Source organism: Hyla sarda, chromosome 4 (genome assembly GCF_029499605.1).
Source record: "Hyla sarda isolate aHylSar1 chromosome 4, aHylSar1.hap1, whole genome shotgun sequence".
NCBI classification, from domain to species: Eukaryota; Metazoa; Chordata; class Amphibia; order Anura; family Hylidae; genus Hyla; species Hyla sarda.
In genome coordinates, this window is record NC_079192.1 from 285428435 (window position 1) to 285446826 (window position 18392).

Genomic DNA, 18392 nt, shown 5'->3' on the forward strand with positions numbered 1-18392 from the left:
TGTATTGTGTGTCTTAACTTTCATTTTTGAATCCCCCGTGGGGAGCCCTGAATGACCGGTACTGAGGAGCCATTCAGGCCTCTCAGCGGGAGATTTAAAAATGAACATTGGGAGTAGCAGGGGGCCATATCTATATTAAAAGCACTGAGAGGGGCAAGATATATAGCGCTGCAGGGGGGGGGCAGACATACAGCCTATATACCTAGCCCCCTAGCGCATTTATAATATATCCCCGCTGGCGCATTAATAAATATATACCCCCCCCCGCCGGCGCATTAATAAATACATCCCCCCCCCACCGGCGCACTAATGAATACATACCCCCCCACCGGCACATTAATGAATACATACCCCCCCACCGGCGCATTAATAAATATATACCCCCGCTGGCGCATTAATAAATATGTATCCCCCCCCTGCGCATTAATAAATATATACCCCCCGCAGCGCATGTATAATGTGCCCCCCGCAGCGCAAGCATAATGTATAGATAATATATAATATAGATATGGCCCCCTGCTACTCACAATGTTCATTTTTAAATCTCCTGCTGAGAGCCCTGAATGGCTCCTCAGTACCGGCCATTCAGGGCTCCCTGTGGGGGATTTAAAAATGAAAGTTAAAACACCATACATAGCAGACCATGCCGCCCGTTCCCTTGCTTAATAACTTCTGATCACATTGGGTCTCAGAAGTGAAACCCTGTGCGATCAATCCCTCAGCCCCTGTACTAAAACCCCCATCATGGAACAGACTCTGTCCCATGATGGGGGTAGTAGTACAAACACTAATGTAGCCTCCCCAGCTGTCTGCAGACTCCCGCAGCCAGGGAATTACTACTCCCATCATGGAAACAAGTCTGTTACATGATGGGAGTAGTAGTAGTCCCGGCTGTGGGAGTCTGTAGGCAGAGGTGTACGGCCATACATGAGGGCTGTTATAACAGGTCTTAGTGGATGAATATTTATTCATCCATTAGCACCCGTTATTATACATCCGTTGTTATACATCCGTTTTCACACAGAAAACAGACGTTTAATAACAGATGAATGCTCATAGTGTGAAAGCAGCCTAAAGAAGAATTTGGTGCAAACATAGGGGCTGTCTCTCTAACAGAGGGACACTTGGGAGGAATGCCACAAATCCTAACTGAAGAGCACAAGACAAGAAAAAATGTAAATGTACAAAGCCCAGCATACACACAACAGCACATAGTTGTGGCAATATGTTTTTGAAGCCAAGCAATTATTTAGTAAGAACTCATGTAGAAAAAGTACTAATCTAATCTAGAAAAGTATTACTAGAGCTCCAAATACCATTACATAAACTGTAAGCTAATGGAGCACATGCTGCATAAGGGATGTTTCCAAATGCTTAATATTAAACAATTGGGATTGCCATGACATTCCATCCGTCTGATACATTGCCACATTCTTTAGAGGCAAATCTTCAATTCACACAATTGTGTAATGCTACGTTATATATGAGTTTACCATATGTGAAATGAGGACTCTCATCCCATGCTTAAGTAATGCTGCTGTATGCAATAGGACTGGACGTGTGAAGATATTCAACTGCTCTGAACACTGGAAAAGCTATAATGAGGTGAAAATTAAAGGGAAAATGGAGGAAAATTGTAATAGTTTATTTCTACCGTTATTGGGCAAGGATAGTATGGAGCAAAGGACAAGGAAGTGCCAAGAGTGTAGAGGACACACGAGTGACTGAAGATCAGATGCAGCTGTCACTGTGAGATCACTGTACGATGCTTGGCCGAGCACACAGAAAATATTCTACTAATCATATACATATTGGCAGAGATGACTATAGGGTAAAGGAGCTGACAAACTCTCACAACTCATGCACATCTAAATGGCTAGAGAAAGACAAATTAAAGAGGTACTCCAGTGGAAAATAACAACATTTTTTTAAATCAACTAGTGCCAAAAAGCTAAAGAGATTTGTAAATAACCTATTTAAAAAATCTTAATCCTTTCAGTACTTAGCTGCTGTATGCTCCACAGGAAGTTGTGGTGGTCTTTTCTGTCTGACCACAGTGCTCTCTGCTGACACCTCTCTCCATGTCAGGAACTGACTAGAGCAGGAACAAATCCCCATAGCAAACCTCTCCTGTTCTAGACAGTTCCTGTTATGGACAGAGGTGTCAGCAGAGAGCACTGTGGTCAGACAGAAAAGAACAACTCAACTTTCTTTGTAGCATACAGCAGCTGATAAGTACTGGAAGGATTAAGATTTTTCAATAGAAGTCATTTACAAATCTGGACAGAAAAATGTGGGTGGTGCAGCTCACAATTATATACTGGCTGAGGTGAAATAGGCTAGAAAACACCTATACCCTAGGTGTGGGTACAAAAAATAGACTAATTCAGAAACTCCCTACACCTCAAGGACAGTATTCACATTGATAAATTGGATGACTGAGACCGTGCTTCAATTATGAACCAAAATGTATTAAAAGTACAGATTGCGATGCATAAAATATTAGTGCATAAAATATTTCCCACACAGGGCCCTTGTGGGGAAAATAACAGTTGCAATGTAAAATAAGTATGGAGAACATAAGACAAAAAATTAAAAAAGACTATAAATTGTATTGCGACAAACAATCCGGTAACTTAGATGATCTGATAGTCTGAAAAATCAAATGGAATAGTCCAGTAAAATAAGAATAGTAATGTTCCTGATGCTAACTTGTAACATGGAGTTATATTACCAGATTATTTGGAGGTCCCGCTCTGGTGGGCTGTTTTGTGAGCTCTTGCATGCGCCAGCACATCTGGTTCTGATGGCACTTGAACCCGATGTTTGACGTGCCAGTCTGCGGTTATCAGAGATATCCGAAGTAGATGGTTCCTGCTGGATTACCTCGTGATGGTAGTGTGTGAAGTCAGCAGTGGACGGAAACAGATCACAAAGTTAGCAGCTCTCCCAGCAGCGTGCGGGCCTCGACAATGGTAATAAGTACTGGTGGCAGCCGGTTTTTCAGATTTAAAACAGTCTTTAGTGCTGGTTAGCATAAAAGTCCATAGAGTGGTCACTCCAACAAAGGCTAAACGCGTTTGGGGTACTTGAGAATAAAGTAAATGACCCCTTCCTCAGTAGCTGTGATTTACAAATCTGTTTAACTTTCTCGCACCAGTTGATTAGGAAAAAAATGTTTTTCACCGGAGCTACCATACACAAGAAGCGGTCACCATATAATGTGCAGTCACATATGGAATGTTCTAAAGCAACTACGTATCATGGGATAACTGCAAAATAGGGAGTATAATTTAGAGTTGTGAGAATTTTTTTTGTGAGATATCCCAGGGGAATCATCCCAACTCCTACAGGACATGTTTTTTATTAGGTTGCAGGACAAAATAATACATAACTCAAAATAAAGCCTAGGCCATCTAGCTACTAGCTACACAATACAGACCATGTATGCCAACTGGTAAGCTAATCCCTGCCAGTTAAAACATGCAACCGGCAACCTTAAAAGACACAGTTCACACTCGAATATAAAGTCCTATTCACTCACACGGCCGCCTGCCGTGTGTCCTCAGAGTCACAGGTCTTACTCACAAGATCACAGTCCTTCACTTTATCACTGGTGTGTCTTTGTGTGCCCACCACAGCCACCTGGTGTCTCCCCCCCCTTGCATCAATCTGTGATCTATGGGAGAGCCCAGACCACACTGTCTGACTTCCTTATAACACACTTCCCCTCTCTGTTGGGCTTCATTAATCAGGTCCCAGGTGGAGGTTGCTCCCAGATCAGATTGGACCTACTTCTGCTTGCTACCTCTCTGTATTTTTGACTATATATTTTGTTTTTATTTATTCTTTTCTCCACTTTTATTTCAGATCACTGGACACTGGAGATGGGATACACTCACAAATATTTATACACTTTTTATTTAATAACAGCACACGCCTCTACAGCAAGAACCGCATTTACATCTAATCACCCAACCATCAACGCATATGATAGCCACCCGAACGACACAGAAGAAAAGAGGCTGCACTTCTTCACATGGTGCCAAATAGCGCCCCTGAAACCCGGCTCATCAGGGATACTGGTGCTCTGGAGAATAGGAGGTACAGGTTCGCTAGATGGAGACGGGGCTCCGCCCTCTGCCTGGCCATACCTTGCGCTTGATCGCGCACTGAAGATTGCTGTGCTCCCTACGAGTATGTGTATGGGTGTGCCCATAACCAAGATGGTTGACGGTGTCTATGTCCTTGGCCCTGCGCATGCGCCACGGCGCATGACACGCAGGATCACATGATACTCTATTGGAGTCGCTGTTTCCGGTTCCCTTTTGTTGGCGTGTGCTGTCTCCCTTGGCAATGGCATCCTCGTGGCCACTGTTGTATATTTTCTTGGTGAGTGGATTCATCTCCCCGCCCAGTTGATGATGATTTTAATATTCACCTGTGCACAACTATTATGCAATTATAATATACACTTTTATACTGTCTATGCGGATCCATATCTGAGCGTGATCGGTTTTCCAGACCATGTACTCAATGTGTATGTGCATCCTAAACACTGTTTTATGACTATATTTATTATGATTCATGTATTTTTTGCTTTTGTTTACACACTAAATTAATTTATTGGATACTAATGATTGTATACCCTATATATATGTATCACTGTGAGTCATTTGTTGCTTGAAAATGGCTGGGTGAGCCAGCTGAAAGCTGAAACGTTGCCTACACGTCTTTGGAATAAATCACATTTTTTTTGCTGACACCTGGTGTGCCACTGTCCATTTAATTTTTCTGTGTTTGGAGGGGTCCCCAACATAGACCCGACACAGTAGGCACCCGAGCACCTTTTCTTACCCTGGAGTGCTGCTTTCCTGCTCTATCTATCTATATATATATATATATATATATTTATATATATATATATATATATATATATATATATATATATATATATTTTTTTTTTTTTTTATTTATTTTTATTTTTTTTGCTTTTACATTTTTAAATGAAAGCCTATGTGGCATCTGTCACAGTTATAGCAATTCCTAGCTATACGGGTGACGGACACAGCCTAGCAAGTTAAAGCCAAGCAAGTTGGACGCTAGTCAATGCAAAGTCCTTTCCATCAATTCCACATGTAAATTATTTTAGAAAAAGTTCTACATCTACAAAACAAAGTATCATGCACGTACGTGAACTGACCTAAAGTAGATCTGTAAAGAAATTACGAATAAAACATCCATCGACACTAGAAATATATAGAAAGTGCAATAATTCCTTTTCATTTCCCCAGGTCACAATTGAACCATGCAGCACTTGCTACATCAATCTGCAATAACCATTCTACAAGGATTTAGGTTGCTTTTTCTCTTTAGTAACCAATTTGCCTGAAACCACTATTCCCTACTTTCAATAAAATTCTATGTAATTCTGGGCTTTTTTTATTTTTTTATTTCCTTTAGTTTCTTTCAATATGGTTACATTACAATTTTGGACAACATCAGAGAAATCTCTTTTATTGCAAAAAAATAAATAAAAAAATCACAGCATAATGATACAAAAAAATACATTCAAGGCTACCCCCAGAGCTCTGCAGCCACACATTTGTTGAATGAGTTTTCTATTGTTCTGTGATTTTCAGAAAATAAAAAACAGGCTTGGAATCATTCACACACATATTTTGTATCCATATTATTTCTATGTATTTACAATGAAAAAACAATGCATTTAAATGCTTTTATTCACATTTCTTTTAACTCCTTCTTGACCAAGGATGTTTAGAGCCTTCATGACCAAAGAAATATTTTACCATCTGGAACGCTGCATTTTGAAAGGTGTTTTTTTGTTTGTTTGTTTTTCAGTCTAACCCAAAATTTTTCATAGAATACATTTAGCTTTCTAAATATAAAAAAATGGAGCCTCTGGCACATCCTAATACACAATACAGCCAAGGCAGTTCTGGGAGTGTTCGTCAGGCTCCCGCCTGTTATTGGCAACCATCCGTAGTCAACAATTGTGGATGCAGATGAATAACCGATCCATCCTTTCCTTGTTGCTCCAGCGTGGCACGGCAGCATGCAGGGAGCGCCATCACTCTGTCATTGCTTTGCATGGTGCAGTCTCTATTGACTAAGGCATGTGAACACAAACTGCTGGGAACTGACTCCTCTTCATTCCCAACAGACGCAGCATTGTTAGTCGGGCTCCTGCTTTGTTACTGTGCCCCTAGTGATCAGACCTAATCTTTTATGGCCTTGGCCATTGGCCTGAACAGAGCAAAACTGTAAGGGTCTGTCCACACGTACATAATGCGCTGCAGGATCTCCGATGTGGAAAGTCTGCAAGCGAATTAAGTTGCTACCTATTCATTTTAATGGGCCTGCAGTAAATCTGCAGCGATTTTATGCTGCAAACAATTGCACTGGATTATGTATTTGTTAACATACCCTATGGGGGTTAAGGGAATGCGTACTCTGAAAATTACTTTTATTTAAATCAAGTTTTTATGTCAAACATTTGTTAAGGCATTTTGGTCATGTCTTTTCTAATTTACTATGCTGTATATATTTTAGCATCACAGACAGAATTAAGATAACAGAGGATCCCCCATTCACAATAAGTGATAGTCACAGCTCCCCTAACCCCTTCTCCTTGCACACTGACTTCTGCATAGGTCACAGATAATGCCTAGAAAACTTCAGCTCAAAATGTTAAAGGGTCATGACGTATGTTAAAAAAAAAATCTAAGTATAAGTTAGTCAAAGATTAGCCATTTGTTTTATTCCTATAGAGATAATATCTCTATGTTTGCTGCAGCAGCTGTTTTTGCAAGACTGGCAGCATTAAAGGAAATCTGTCATCAGTGTCACCTGCATTACCTGTCGGTATAGACAGGTAGTGCAGGTGACACTGATAATAACGGTACTTATCTTGTCTTGTTCAGTGTTGTCGTTCTCCGGTAATCCTCTTCGATATGTTCAGCTCCGGGCCTGGCTTGGAGCATGGGCGGAGCTTAGTGACATCACCGCTGCTGTTTGCTAGCAGCGGGACTCAGCAGAGAACAGCAGCGGTGAAGTCACTAAGCTCTGCCCATGCTCCAATCCAGGACCGGAACTGAAGATTGCTGGAGAACCACAGCACGGATCGGGACAAGGTAAGTACCTTTGTCATCAGTGTCACCTGCACTACTTGTCTGTACCGACAGGTTAGTGCAGGTGACACTGATGACAGATTTCCTGTAAGTGCAGCCTTGGTACTACTGTAATTTTGGTATTGATAGAATAGTTTCTGAATTGGCCATCAATATCTAACAGAGAAAAAGGCAGCTGATAAATGATGAAGAGAATTAGCATGCTTGCCCCCAATTTTAAGAACATTATTAAAGTCTACTACATAGTCAATACTTGCTTCTGCTCTGTATTTTAGCATTTAGCTCTGACAGCCTTTCCTGAAAGTACTACAACAGGCATGGCATGGCACACTGTAGGGCAGATTTATCAAATCTTTCCTTGTTGCTCCAGCGTGGCACGGCAGCATGCAGGAAGCGCCATCACTCTGCCATTGCTTTGCATGGTGCAGTCTCTATTGACTAAGGCATGTGAACACAAACTGCTGGGAACTGACTCCTCTTCATTCCCAACAGATGCAGCATTGTTAGTTGGGCTCCTGCTTTGTGACTGTGCCCCTAGTGATCAGACCAAATATTTTTTGGCCTTGGCCATCAGTCTAAACAGAACAAAACTGTAAGGGTATGTCCACACGTACATAATCCGCTGCAGGATTTCCGAAAAAAAAACCTCGAGCAGTTTGCCTATTCCAACCAGATTTCTTCTTTAAGTTTTAAAAAGGCCTATGAAAATGAAATCTGGAATGTGATCCTTTGTGCCTGATGGTTTCTCCTCCTGTGTGTTATTTAAATAGAGGTAGGAAGTTACATTCAACAGGGCTCTTCTGGGGAATCAGAAACTTAACCTGTTTGATCATTTTTTACCCCAATGGCACAATCTAAAGGTCCCATACATTAGTTTGTTCTCTTTTGCCTGACTTTCTTGAGCACTATGACTATTAAAGGGGTCCTCCAGTGGGGAAAAAAATTAAATCAACTGGTGCCAGAAAGTTAAACAGATTTGTACATTTGTGAATCCCCTTACAGAGGAAGTTCTTTTCTTTTTGAATTTCTTTTCTGTCTGACCACAGTGCTCTCTGCCGACACATCTGTCCATTTCTGGAATGGTCCAGAACAGGAGATGTTTGCTATGGGGAATTTCTCCTGCTCTAGACAGTTCCTGAAATGGACAGAGGTGTCATCAGAGAGCACTGTGGTCAGAGAGAAAAGAAATTCAAAAAGAAAAGAACTTCCTATGTAGTATACAGCAGCTGATAAGTAGTGAAAGGATTTAATTGTAAATAATTTACAAATCTGTTTAAGTTTCTGGCAATAGTTGATTTAAAAAAAAAAAAAATGTTTTCCACTGGAGTACCCCTTCAAAACCGTGCACTCTTCAAGCCAATAAGAACATAAATATATGCATGAAGGGACACAAATGTGAATAATCTTCTAAACAAGACTACATAGAAATGAAGCCAAACTACATTTTGTGATCTAGTCCAATGCCAAAACCTTTACTAGACTATAAACGACACATGAAAACACCAGAAAATATCTAGTTTGCAGTGTGGATACTTGTACGATCAATAAAATATGTCAATCAATATAGTTTACTAAAATAACCAATAGCATGTAAACACATCAAAAGGTTTCCAGTGAATGAACAGCTTTGTGCTACACAGGAATGAAAATGTATGATTTGAAGCTGAAACGGCAGTAGAATTATTTATAACAATATCATTTATAACAATATTATAATAAAAACAATGCAATTCTCTTCAAAAATTTCTAGTCTAAGATGAACAATTTAGGAGGTTTTTAGGTAAGGCATCATTTTCATTAAGTTTTGGGGGTTAAGTCGCCAGTATCCATGAGAAAACAAACCATTCACCACATTCGGAAATGTAAGTAATGTCAATAGCTGTGCAGCCGGTATGATGCAGTAGGTCAGAAGATCTTTTTGATAAAAGTTTATATTATTATAGGCATTATATGGTATGTTCACACAGGCAAAAAAATGCAGTTTTTTTAATGTGAAAACCACACTGATTTCCGCATTTTTAAAAAACACGCAGAGTCACTTTTAAAAGAATTCTACTCCCATTGACTTCAGGAGCTGAGCTTGTTCCATGTGTGGCAGGTGCTGTTTTTTACAGCAGACATCCCCTGGCAGTGGCGGAGATCAGAGATGACTCCATTCTTGGCCACTGACCCCCCTGAATTCATCTAAAATGTTAGACAGATAGGGGTACCCTAATGATTTGTCATGGAAGCTGGTCCCCTAGTGAGGCTCTCCAGCCATGCCACGATTGTAATAAAAGATCAGTAAAATAGTACACTGCAATACATTATTATTGCAGTGCACTGTGCAAGTAATCGTGCATATTCAAGTACCCTATGGGGACTTCAATATTAGTAGAAAAAAAAAATCAACTAAAATAACAAATAAAAAGTTTTAATACAATATATTCAGTACATTTTTTAGGCTACATTGTGGTAAAATCAAAGATGCTACTTTTCCTGCCCAAAAATATGTCCCCATATGGGCTGTCAATTAAAAAATTTAATTATTATGGTTCTTAGAATGCTAAGTAAAAAAAAAAAACTAAAAATATAAAATGTAAATTGGCTATATTATATGGATTTACACCTTATTCAAATGTTGTAGTTAGTTACTGAGAACGTATTACTTAACTTTTTTTTTTTTTTTTTTTTTTTTCTTTACCTTCTTTCTGATGATCAAACTCTTCTGAAAGAAAATGATAACAGCATCCAACGCTGCATACTGCTTTAATTTCTGGCTTTGAAGTGAAAATCCTCAGAGTGTTTGGAGCAAGATCACCACATGTATGCAGACCAACCATAATGGAATCCTAGGAGAGAAATATAAACAAGAAATATTTGTTTAAAGGCATAGCATTTACAATACACTCCATGCCTCTGTTTTAATAAAGGTAGCAGAAGAACTTTTTTATGAAATGAAGTTTCAATATTAAATTAAACAGGAGGTAAATCAGATGTTGTGTATAGAAAAAATTGCTCAAAGGGTTAGTGCCCTTTTAAACATGTCGCCCTGACATGTCAAAAGTTTAGATCGCACCAGATCTAAGTCCTGATCATCAGTAATAGCCTGCTGAAGTGTGGGGCAATGTTCTTCACTTCCCTGCTGGCCACCCAATATAGCCATAGACTAATGCAGTGAAAAAGCCAGATTTGATTGGCAACTGAAGAGTGAAGCGAGAGCTGTCGTGCACTTAACCTGGCTATTACTCACGATCACAACAGCTTTCAGAACTGAGACCACAAATGAACTGAACTTATCAGACACTTATCCACAGGATAGGGGATAGGTGTCTGATCACAGGGGGTCTGACCACTGCCATCACTACCTCCCCCCTTAATGATCTTCTGTAAGGGGCCTCTGCTACTTATTTGCAATCTGTGTGCTTTGGCACCCATCTTCCTGGACGAGCACAAGTGACGGACCCCTCAGCCAATCACCGGCCGCTGTGATGTCCCACCTCAGCCAGCCCATCACTTGCGCTTGTCCAGGAAGATGGGGCCAAAGCACACAGATGACAAATAAGGATCTGAGGTGGAATCTAGGGGGATTCCAGTGATAGGACACCTCATGATCAGACACTTATCCCTATCCTGTGAATAGGGAATAAGTGACTGATCGGTTCAGTTTCCTGTAGTTTACCGGGGGTAAACCAATTTTCTGGCAGAAAAAGTGGCAATAGTGTACACCAGCACTTCTGCTTCTAATAGTTGTCCTAGGAAGAAACCTGCATGTCAACAGCAACAGAGAGAAGGAATGCAGAATATCTTTCTTTTTTTAATTTAATTATTATTTATTTCATAATTCTCCTTCAGACAAAAAGACCTATAGGTAAGCTACAAGCTGAACCAGTCTCCCTGAGAGTTTTCTTTCAAATACTGCATGGCTTGACAGTTTCATTGAAAATGATGCGTATAGCTGTTCATGTGCGTGATACAATATACCGTATATACTCAAGTATAAGCCGAGTTTTTCAGCACGATTTTTTGTGTTGAAAACGCCCCCCCGCGGCTTATACTCTGGTGAACTCTCCGCCTGTCAATCCCTTCATTAGTGGTCTTCAACCTGCGGACCTCCAGGTGTTGCAAAACTACAACTCCCAGCATCTCCGGGCCATCTATGCTGCAGGGACCGTCCGGTGGGCAGGATTAGTCGTTGCGGGCTGTCCATTTTCACTGAGGGGGGCTCTTCTCCATGCTTCGGGCCTGGCCCCGGACTAGTGACGTTGCCTTAACGACGACGCACAGGGACATTCATGCGCAATGTCCCTGTGCGTCGTCTTCAAGGCAACGTCACTAGTCCGGGCCCGAAGCGTGGAGAAGAGGCCCCCCCGGTGAAAATGGACAGCCCGCAATGACTAATCCTCCCCAACGGACGGTCCCTGCAGCATAGATGGCCCGGACCAGCTCACCCTAACTTCCTGCCGAGGGGAGGAGAGTACAATACAAAAAAGGGGGGGTCTGGATGATAACGAAGGCCACAGTGGTCTTCAACCTGCGGACCTCCAGAGCTCTCAAAACTACAACTTCCAGCATGCCTGGACAGCCGATGGCTGTCCGGGCATGCTGGGAGTTGTAGTTTTGCAACATTTGAAGGTCTGCAGGTTGAAGACCACTGATGAAGGGATTAACAGGCGGTGATGATGAAGGGGGGGGGGATGATGACGGGGGTCTGGATGATGACGGGGGTCTGGATAATTACATGGGGGGATGATTTATTTCCCACCCTAGGCTTATAGTCGAGTCAATAACTTTTCCTGGGTTTTTGGGGTAAAATTAGGGGCCTCGGCTTACATTCGGGTCGGCTTATACTCGAGTACATACAGTAGTTCCTGTGATATACGCAGGCATTGATTTCCATATTAATCTCTATCATTTATAATATTTACTTTATCCTGGCTTCTATATACAGTGACCCCCCGACTTATGATGGCCCCGACATATGATAATTTGAACATATGATGGCCTCTCAGAGCTAGGGATCGACCGATTATCGGTATGGCCGATATTATCGGCCGATAATCACGATTTTGGGCATTATCGGTATCAGCAATTATCTTGCCGATAAGCCGATAATGCCCCGCCCCCCGCACCGCCCCGCGACCGCCACCCCCTCGACCCGCCGCACCGCACCTCCGACCCACTGCACCGCGTCGCACCCCCCACCGTGATGCTAGGCGGTATACCAGTATGGATTTTTTCGGGCCCCTCCCCCACCCTCCGAGTGAATAAAAAAATTAAACTTACCCGTAATGGGGGTGGTCCAGGCCATCCTTCCTTCATGTAGTGTCCGGGGGCGTTCCGGGTGGAGGGTGGTCCGGTCCGGGCTGTCCTTCTTCTCCCACGGTCTTCTTCTCCACCGGGGCAGGCTCCGGCCTAGTACGCTGCATAGACGCCGCTACGTTGTGACGTCAGGTGCGTCGCTGCGCACGGGCGTCACTGCGCAGCGACGTCTATGCAGCCTACTAGGCCGGAGCCTGCCCGGAGTGGAGAAGAGGCCCGCCGGAGAAGAAGGACAGCCCGGACCGGACCACCCTCCACCCGGAACGCCCCCGGACACTACAGGAACGATGGATGGATGGCCCGGACCACCCTGGCAGGTAGGGGAGAGAAGCGGGTGGTGGTGGCGGCGGCGGCCTATGGCCCCGCAAAAGCCACTGCAGATCATTGATTTAAAGCGCCCGCTTTAAATCAATGATCTGCAGCGGTGTCGCAGGGGGTTAAATAGCCGATAACTTATACCGGAATATCGGTATAAGTTATCGGCTATCGGCCCTAACCTGCACCGATTATCGGTATCGGCCCTAAAAAAACGATATCAGTCGATCCCTACTCAGAGCCCATCGTATGTTGAAGGCAGCATCGACATATGATGCTGCTGTGTGTTGGGGCCATCGTACAAACAGCTATCTGACAGCGCTGACAACTTCAGCAACTGACAGATAGTTGTTTAATGTGCTCCGTGTGCCCCGTTCTGCCTCCTGTTACTCACATGCTGTCCTGCTAACTCACGCAGGCTTCCACTGTGAGCTCCGTGTAAGCCCCCCCCCCCCCCAGTGCAGCCATAGCCAATAGCCTGCAGCATCTTGCTGCAGGCATCCAATGAGCTGCTCCCCTTCCTTTCCTATAGAGCTGTAGTCGGCAGGATCGTAATGGAGGACATTCTGTCCCCCCTGAAGGTATTTAAAGAACTGTACAGTACTGTATGCAATGTCACACATCACATACAATACATATACACCCTATACACCCCATACATCAATGTTTCCCTATCAGTGTGCCTCCAGCTGTTGCAAAACTATAACTCCCAGCATGCCCAGACAGTCAATGGCTGTACATGCATGCTGGGAGTTGTAGTTGTGCAACAACTGGAGGCACCCTGGTTTGTTAAACACTCCCCATACACTCCACATACAATGGTCATCCCAGAACCAATTAGCAGTTTCCCATAGAGATATGTATTCAACATACAATGGTTCCAAGGCCCCAGAGCCAATTACCATTTTTACAAAGACATATATACTCGACATATGATGGTTTCAACATATGATGGTTCTACTGGAACCAATTAATATCATATGTTGAGGGACCACTGTACATATTATTTCAAGTAAAAAAAAAAAACACACAGGAAAAAAAACATGCAATTCCAAAGCAACAGTCAAAACAGTGGGTTCTTCATAAAGTTTGTTATTTTAAGATCAAAGTTGTGTAGAAACTTTAAAACATAATATCTGGGATAAACAGGCAAAGTTCTTCCGTATAACCAGATGCAGACTAAACAGAAGTAATTAAATGTAAACAGGAGTCGACCTATCATAATAATTTTGGAAGCCCTTTAATGTGCCATAGTCGGGAGAAGGAAGTGTTGGGGACATTTGTCTTCAATGCAATAGATAGGTGAATGAATGCCCTTTTGGGTATAAGTAACATATTCTTAAAAAGCTAAAAACATTTGCATTTCTACAGTTTTCATTCCATATTTTTATATATTACATCTGGTGTATTACTAATCGCTACAGTGACAATTATGTGGGAATGAAAATGGAATCTAGCAGCATTCACAGCATATCTAACAGCATTAGAGAAAGCAGGGAACAAAGAAATGTAAACCTCCTGTGCTATGAAATCAATTAGAGTGGATTCTCTGGATATCATACAGGAATGACAGCTGCTTATACATATGAAGGAAGATAAAAGAAAGATAACCTCTAGATCGGTTATTATGTCATGAAGCTCTGTCTCAGCGGTGACATAGGAAGTGAGAGGTGAATAAACATGGGTTTCTGGAAATTTTTTGGCCTTGATGTTCTCCATCTTCCTTTGCTCTTTTTCTTGTTCGCTGAGAACTTTGCTAACACTTTGTGACACTGAAGGCACCTCAACAGCTCCAGCAGGCAAGATGTCCAGAAAGGAGAATGCAGAGTAAGCATCTGTATTTTCCATGGCCTCATTGCTTTCCTTCTTATTTTGCCCCTTTGAGGAGTCTGTAAACTGGTTCCTATCATCATCCATACATGACTCTGAATTGGACAGTCTTGTACATCTTATATCACTCTCTGTTTGTCTGGAAATGTCTTGATCAGCATTAACATCTTGACAAGAGTTCTTTGGCAATAAAGTTTCTTTCTTCTGGTCAGATTTCTTTGCCTTTGAAGTGGTTCTGGCATCAGTTTTATAGACTTGCCAATATTTTTTCAATTTCCGGTTTCTCTCGTTGGCTCCATCTGTATTGGTATGAGAAGAGTCAATCCCATAAACTTTTAGGTCATAACGCATGGATAAATATGAGCTTAAATAACCTTTTCCAGCTCCCAAGTCTATGACCTAGGGGGGGAAAAAAAGAAAAAATGGAAAAACAAGAACCAAATCAACAGCAGCTCTGTAACATAATATGTATTAGCAAGGCAATAGAGACGGTTATAGGCACAACCTATCTAATGCACATAGTAAACCGGCAAGTCCGACATACAGCCGAATCTGGAGGTGTTCAAATCCCATAAGAAAAACAGATAAATCCACAGCAAGATGAAAAGATGTTCAGGAGGCACTCACCAGTCAGGTGAAATGGCAATTCTTTATTTCTTGTGCATTAAAAAGCTGCTTTACAGGAGGAGGACGCCATGGCTTTCACCTCTCGTAACTACAGCTGTTTCACTCCGCCATGGAGCTTCGTCAGGTTACGTAACCTGACGAAGCTCCATGACGGAGTGAAACAGCTGTGCTAGCCGTGGCGTCCTCCTCCTGTAAAGCTGCTTTTTAATGAACGAGAAATAATGAATTGCCGTTTCACCTGACTGGTGAGTGCCTCCAGAACATCTTTTCATCTTACATAATATGTATTAGGCTTAGCTTAGGCTTATTCTGACTACAAAGCATGTATGCTATGAAATTGCACAAAAAAAAAGTATATAAAGAATAATAATAAAGTATAAATAGAAAATCACCACTTTTTTCCTGAAATTGTAAGGCTTTGATCACACCATGCTTGAGGTGAACATCTGGTTTATATGTCAATATGTCAGGAAATGATACTGGCATATAACCAGAATGTATCTGTAGACTTTTGGCAAGTGTGCTAGAATATCTTTTTTTTTTTTTTTTTTTTTTTTAACTGTATGGAAAAATCAACTGTGCAACTGTATGTAATATAGTGGCTAGTCTATATTAAAAGGGAACTCCCCTGTATAAAATATAAAACAAATACTTAAGACTTACCTGGTGCTGCTCCCTTGGTGTTCTGGTATCGCTGATCTCCTTCTCGGCCTGTGATAGGCTGAGCTGCAGTGTAACATACTGAGCCCCAACACCAGGAAGAAGATCAACGTCAGGGCTCAATATGTCACACTGCCGTTCAGGCTATTGCTGAGCCACAGTGTGACGCATCAACCACGGGCAACCAGGAAGAAGACCACACTGGAGAACAGGAGCAGAGATAAGGGGACATCAAGGTTTAACATGCCAGCAGCCTAGGAATTAGGTTTTAAAAAAGGTATACAGCAGAGTTCCCTTTTAAGGTGAATGGCAGCTGTTGCAAAATATGTTCAGGAGTTTTCATCTCGCTTCAAAGCATCAGTCTCTCTTCCAGAAGCAAAGGTACATAACAACTTTCAGGTTAAAAAAAAACACAATATAAAAAAAAACTTAGTCCATCTGTTAATATTATAACATTAAGGGGCACTGCCTGTGGCTCTCAATCTCTTGCAAAACTACAACTCCCATCATGCCTGAAGCACTTGAGGCATAAGGAGAGGTAATTTTGCAACAGCTGGAGAGCAACAGGTTGGGGGAACAGTGTGCTCTACACTGTACAGAACTATTCCGTAGCTGTTACAGAACTACAATTTCCATAATTCCTGGGGAGTCTTAGGCATGATGGGAGTTGTAGTTTAGCAACAGCTATAGAACAAAGCTGTATTATGTACAGCACTGTTACTGAACCTGTGCCTCTCCAGCACAGCTACAATACCAGCCATTCCCGTAGCTCTCCACGCATGATGGAAGTCATGATATTGCATGGAAGTCATGGTATTGCAACAGCCGAAGAGCCTCTTAAATCAACCGGTAGGGGTATATCTGACACTCCCATAGAAATGAATGGATGAGGAGACCTGCAGGTCCAGGAAGTGCGGAGAGCCAAGGCACTATTCTGGACATCCCAGGGGTCTCAGCGTTCAGACAGAGCCCCCATGACACTTATCCCCTAACCTGTAAATAAGGGAAATGTTTGTATAGGCTGAACAGTCCCTTTAAGGCTGCTGCACAGGCAATATTGTATCTGGCATCAGATCAGGTCTTTGTTGACTTGCAACTTTAGTCTAGCTCCCAGTAAGGGCTAAACATTGTTCAGTTCTGATATGGCATACAAGAACACTATGCTTTTTTGATTATTTAATGATATGGGTCTTATGTCTACATTTGCTAACACTACAGCACTTATAACATCATTTATTTTTAGTAGAAATATTGCTACCCCACAAAACTATGCCTACAAAGGCAAGTAAAACACCAAAACAAAACAACATTTTCAAGCCGTCCTTTAGAGATCAAAGTTAATTTGGTGTAGTACAGGGTACTGAAAAAAATCATTATTGCTCTATAATGTAAAACCACAAGACTGAAAATGGTGCCCAAAGGACATTTGAACTGGTGTAAAACATGTGTCAAGATTTCTGAGCTCCATATACACTGTATTTAATTAAATCTTTTTTTTTTTTTTTTTTACAGTTTTATGGACAAATTTGGCAACAAATTCTTTACCATCCTTCTATTAGATTTACTATTTCAACTTCACTAAACTTGACAAAGTAGCAAAAACAAAGTTCTTATTAACCAAAAGGCGTATGAGCAGGCTGGGAGCCTTTTTCTCCAGTATAAAAAATTTATTTGCTAGGGAAAAATAATTTGAGTGTTTCACAAGCAAATCAATAGAAGTGCATAGTACGCACCAGTGTGCTGTATATTTAATGCACAGTTAAGGTAAAAAGCCTTAGAAAAAAAAGGCTCCAACTACACAATCTTTATTATCTTTGGTATTTCAAAGGGTTATGGAGCCCACACATACTCCATACAAAGGGTGCTGAACAACAGCGTAAGAGAATCATCTGTATCCATTTATCAGAATTTATTATGGAAACATTCACACCAATTTTTAAACAATGACCATTGGATTGAGGAGATTTATGGGAGCTGTATCACAGTGTAGTGAATTACGAGATTAATTTTTCCCTTGATTCAAGCTGCGTCTATGCCCCTGAGACAACCTCTTTAATTTCCTATACTGCTCAGAAAATTGTGACATCACTAAATCAGCCGCTTAAATATGAGAGTTCTTTATGGTTTGGTGAAAGGAGAAACCATTCTGTGATCCTAGTGTAAAACATAGATGTAAAATCATATACTTAACAGAAAAAAAGTTCTAAGTAGGTTAAAGGGGTACTCCGGAGGAAAACTTTTTTTTTTTTTTTTTTTTTTTTTTATCAACTGGTGCCAGAAAGTTAAACAGATTTGTAAATTACTTCTATTAAAAAAAATCTTAATCTTTTCAGTACTTATTAGCTGCTGAATACTACAGAGGAAATTATTTTCTTGTTGGAACACAGAGCTCTCTGCTGACATCATGAACACAGTGCTCTTTGCTGACACTTCTGTCCTTTTTAAGAACTGTCCAGAGTAGGAGAAAATCCCCAAAGAAAACATATGCTGCTCTGGACAGTTCCTAAA

At 41.5% G+C, this 18392-nt stretch overlaps 1 protein-coding gene across 12 annotated transcripts in view; it reads right to left on the reverse strand.

Moving 5' to 3' along the window:
* The window catches only part of METTL25 (methyltransferase like 25), a 260766-nt gene that overhangs the window by 82687 nt on the left and 159687 nt on the right, over window positions 1-18392 (reverse strand). For all 12 annotated transcript variants that reach the window (XR_008892719.1, XM_056574422.1, XM_056574426.1 and 9 more), the window contains 2 exons: window positions 14379-14996; window positions 9835-9982 (listed from right to left, as the gene is read on the reverse strand). Coding sequence is in view for 11 of the 12 variants with exons in the window: in XM_056574422.1 (XP_056430397.1) it covers window positions 9835-9982; window positions 14379-14996 (766 nt within the window). In the remaining variant the exon portion in view is untranslated. The remainder of the gene's footprint in view (window positions 1-9834; window positions 9983-14378; window positions 14997-18392) is intronic.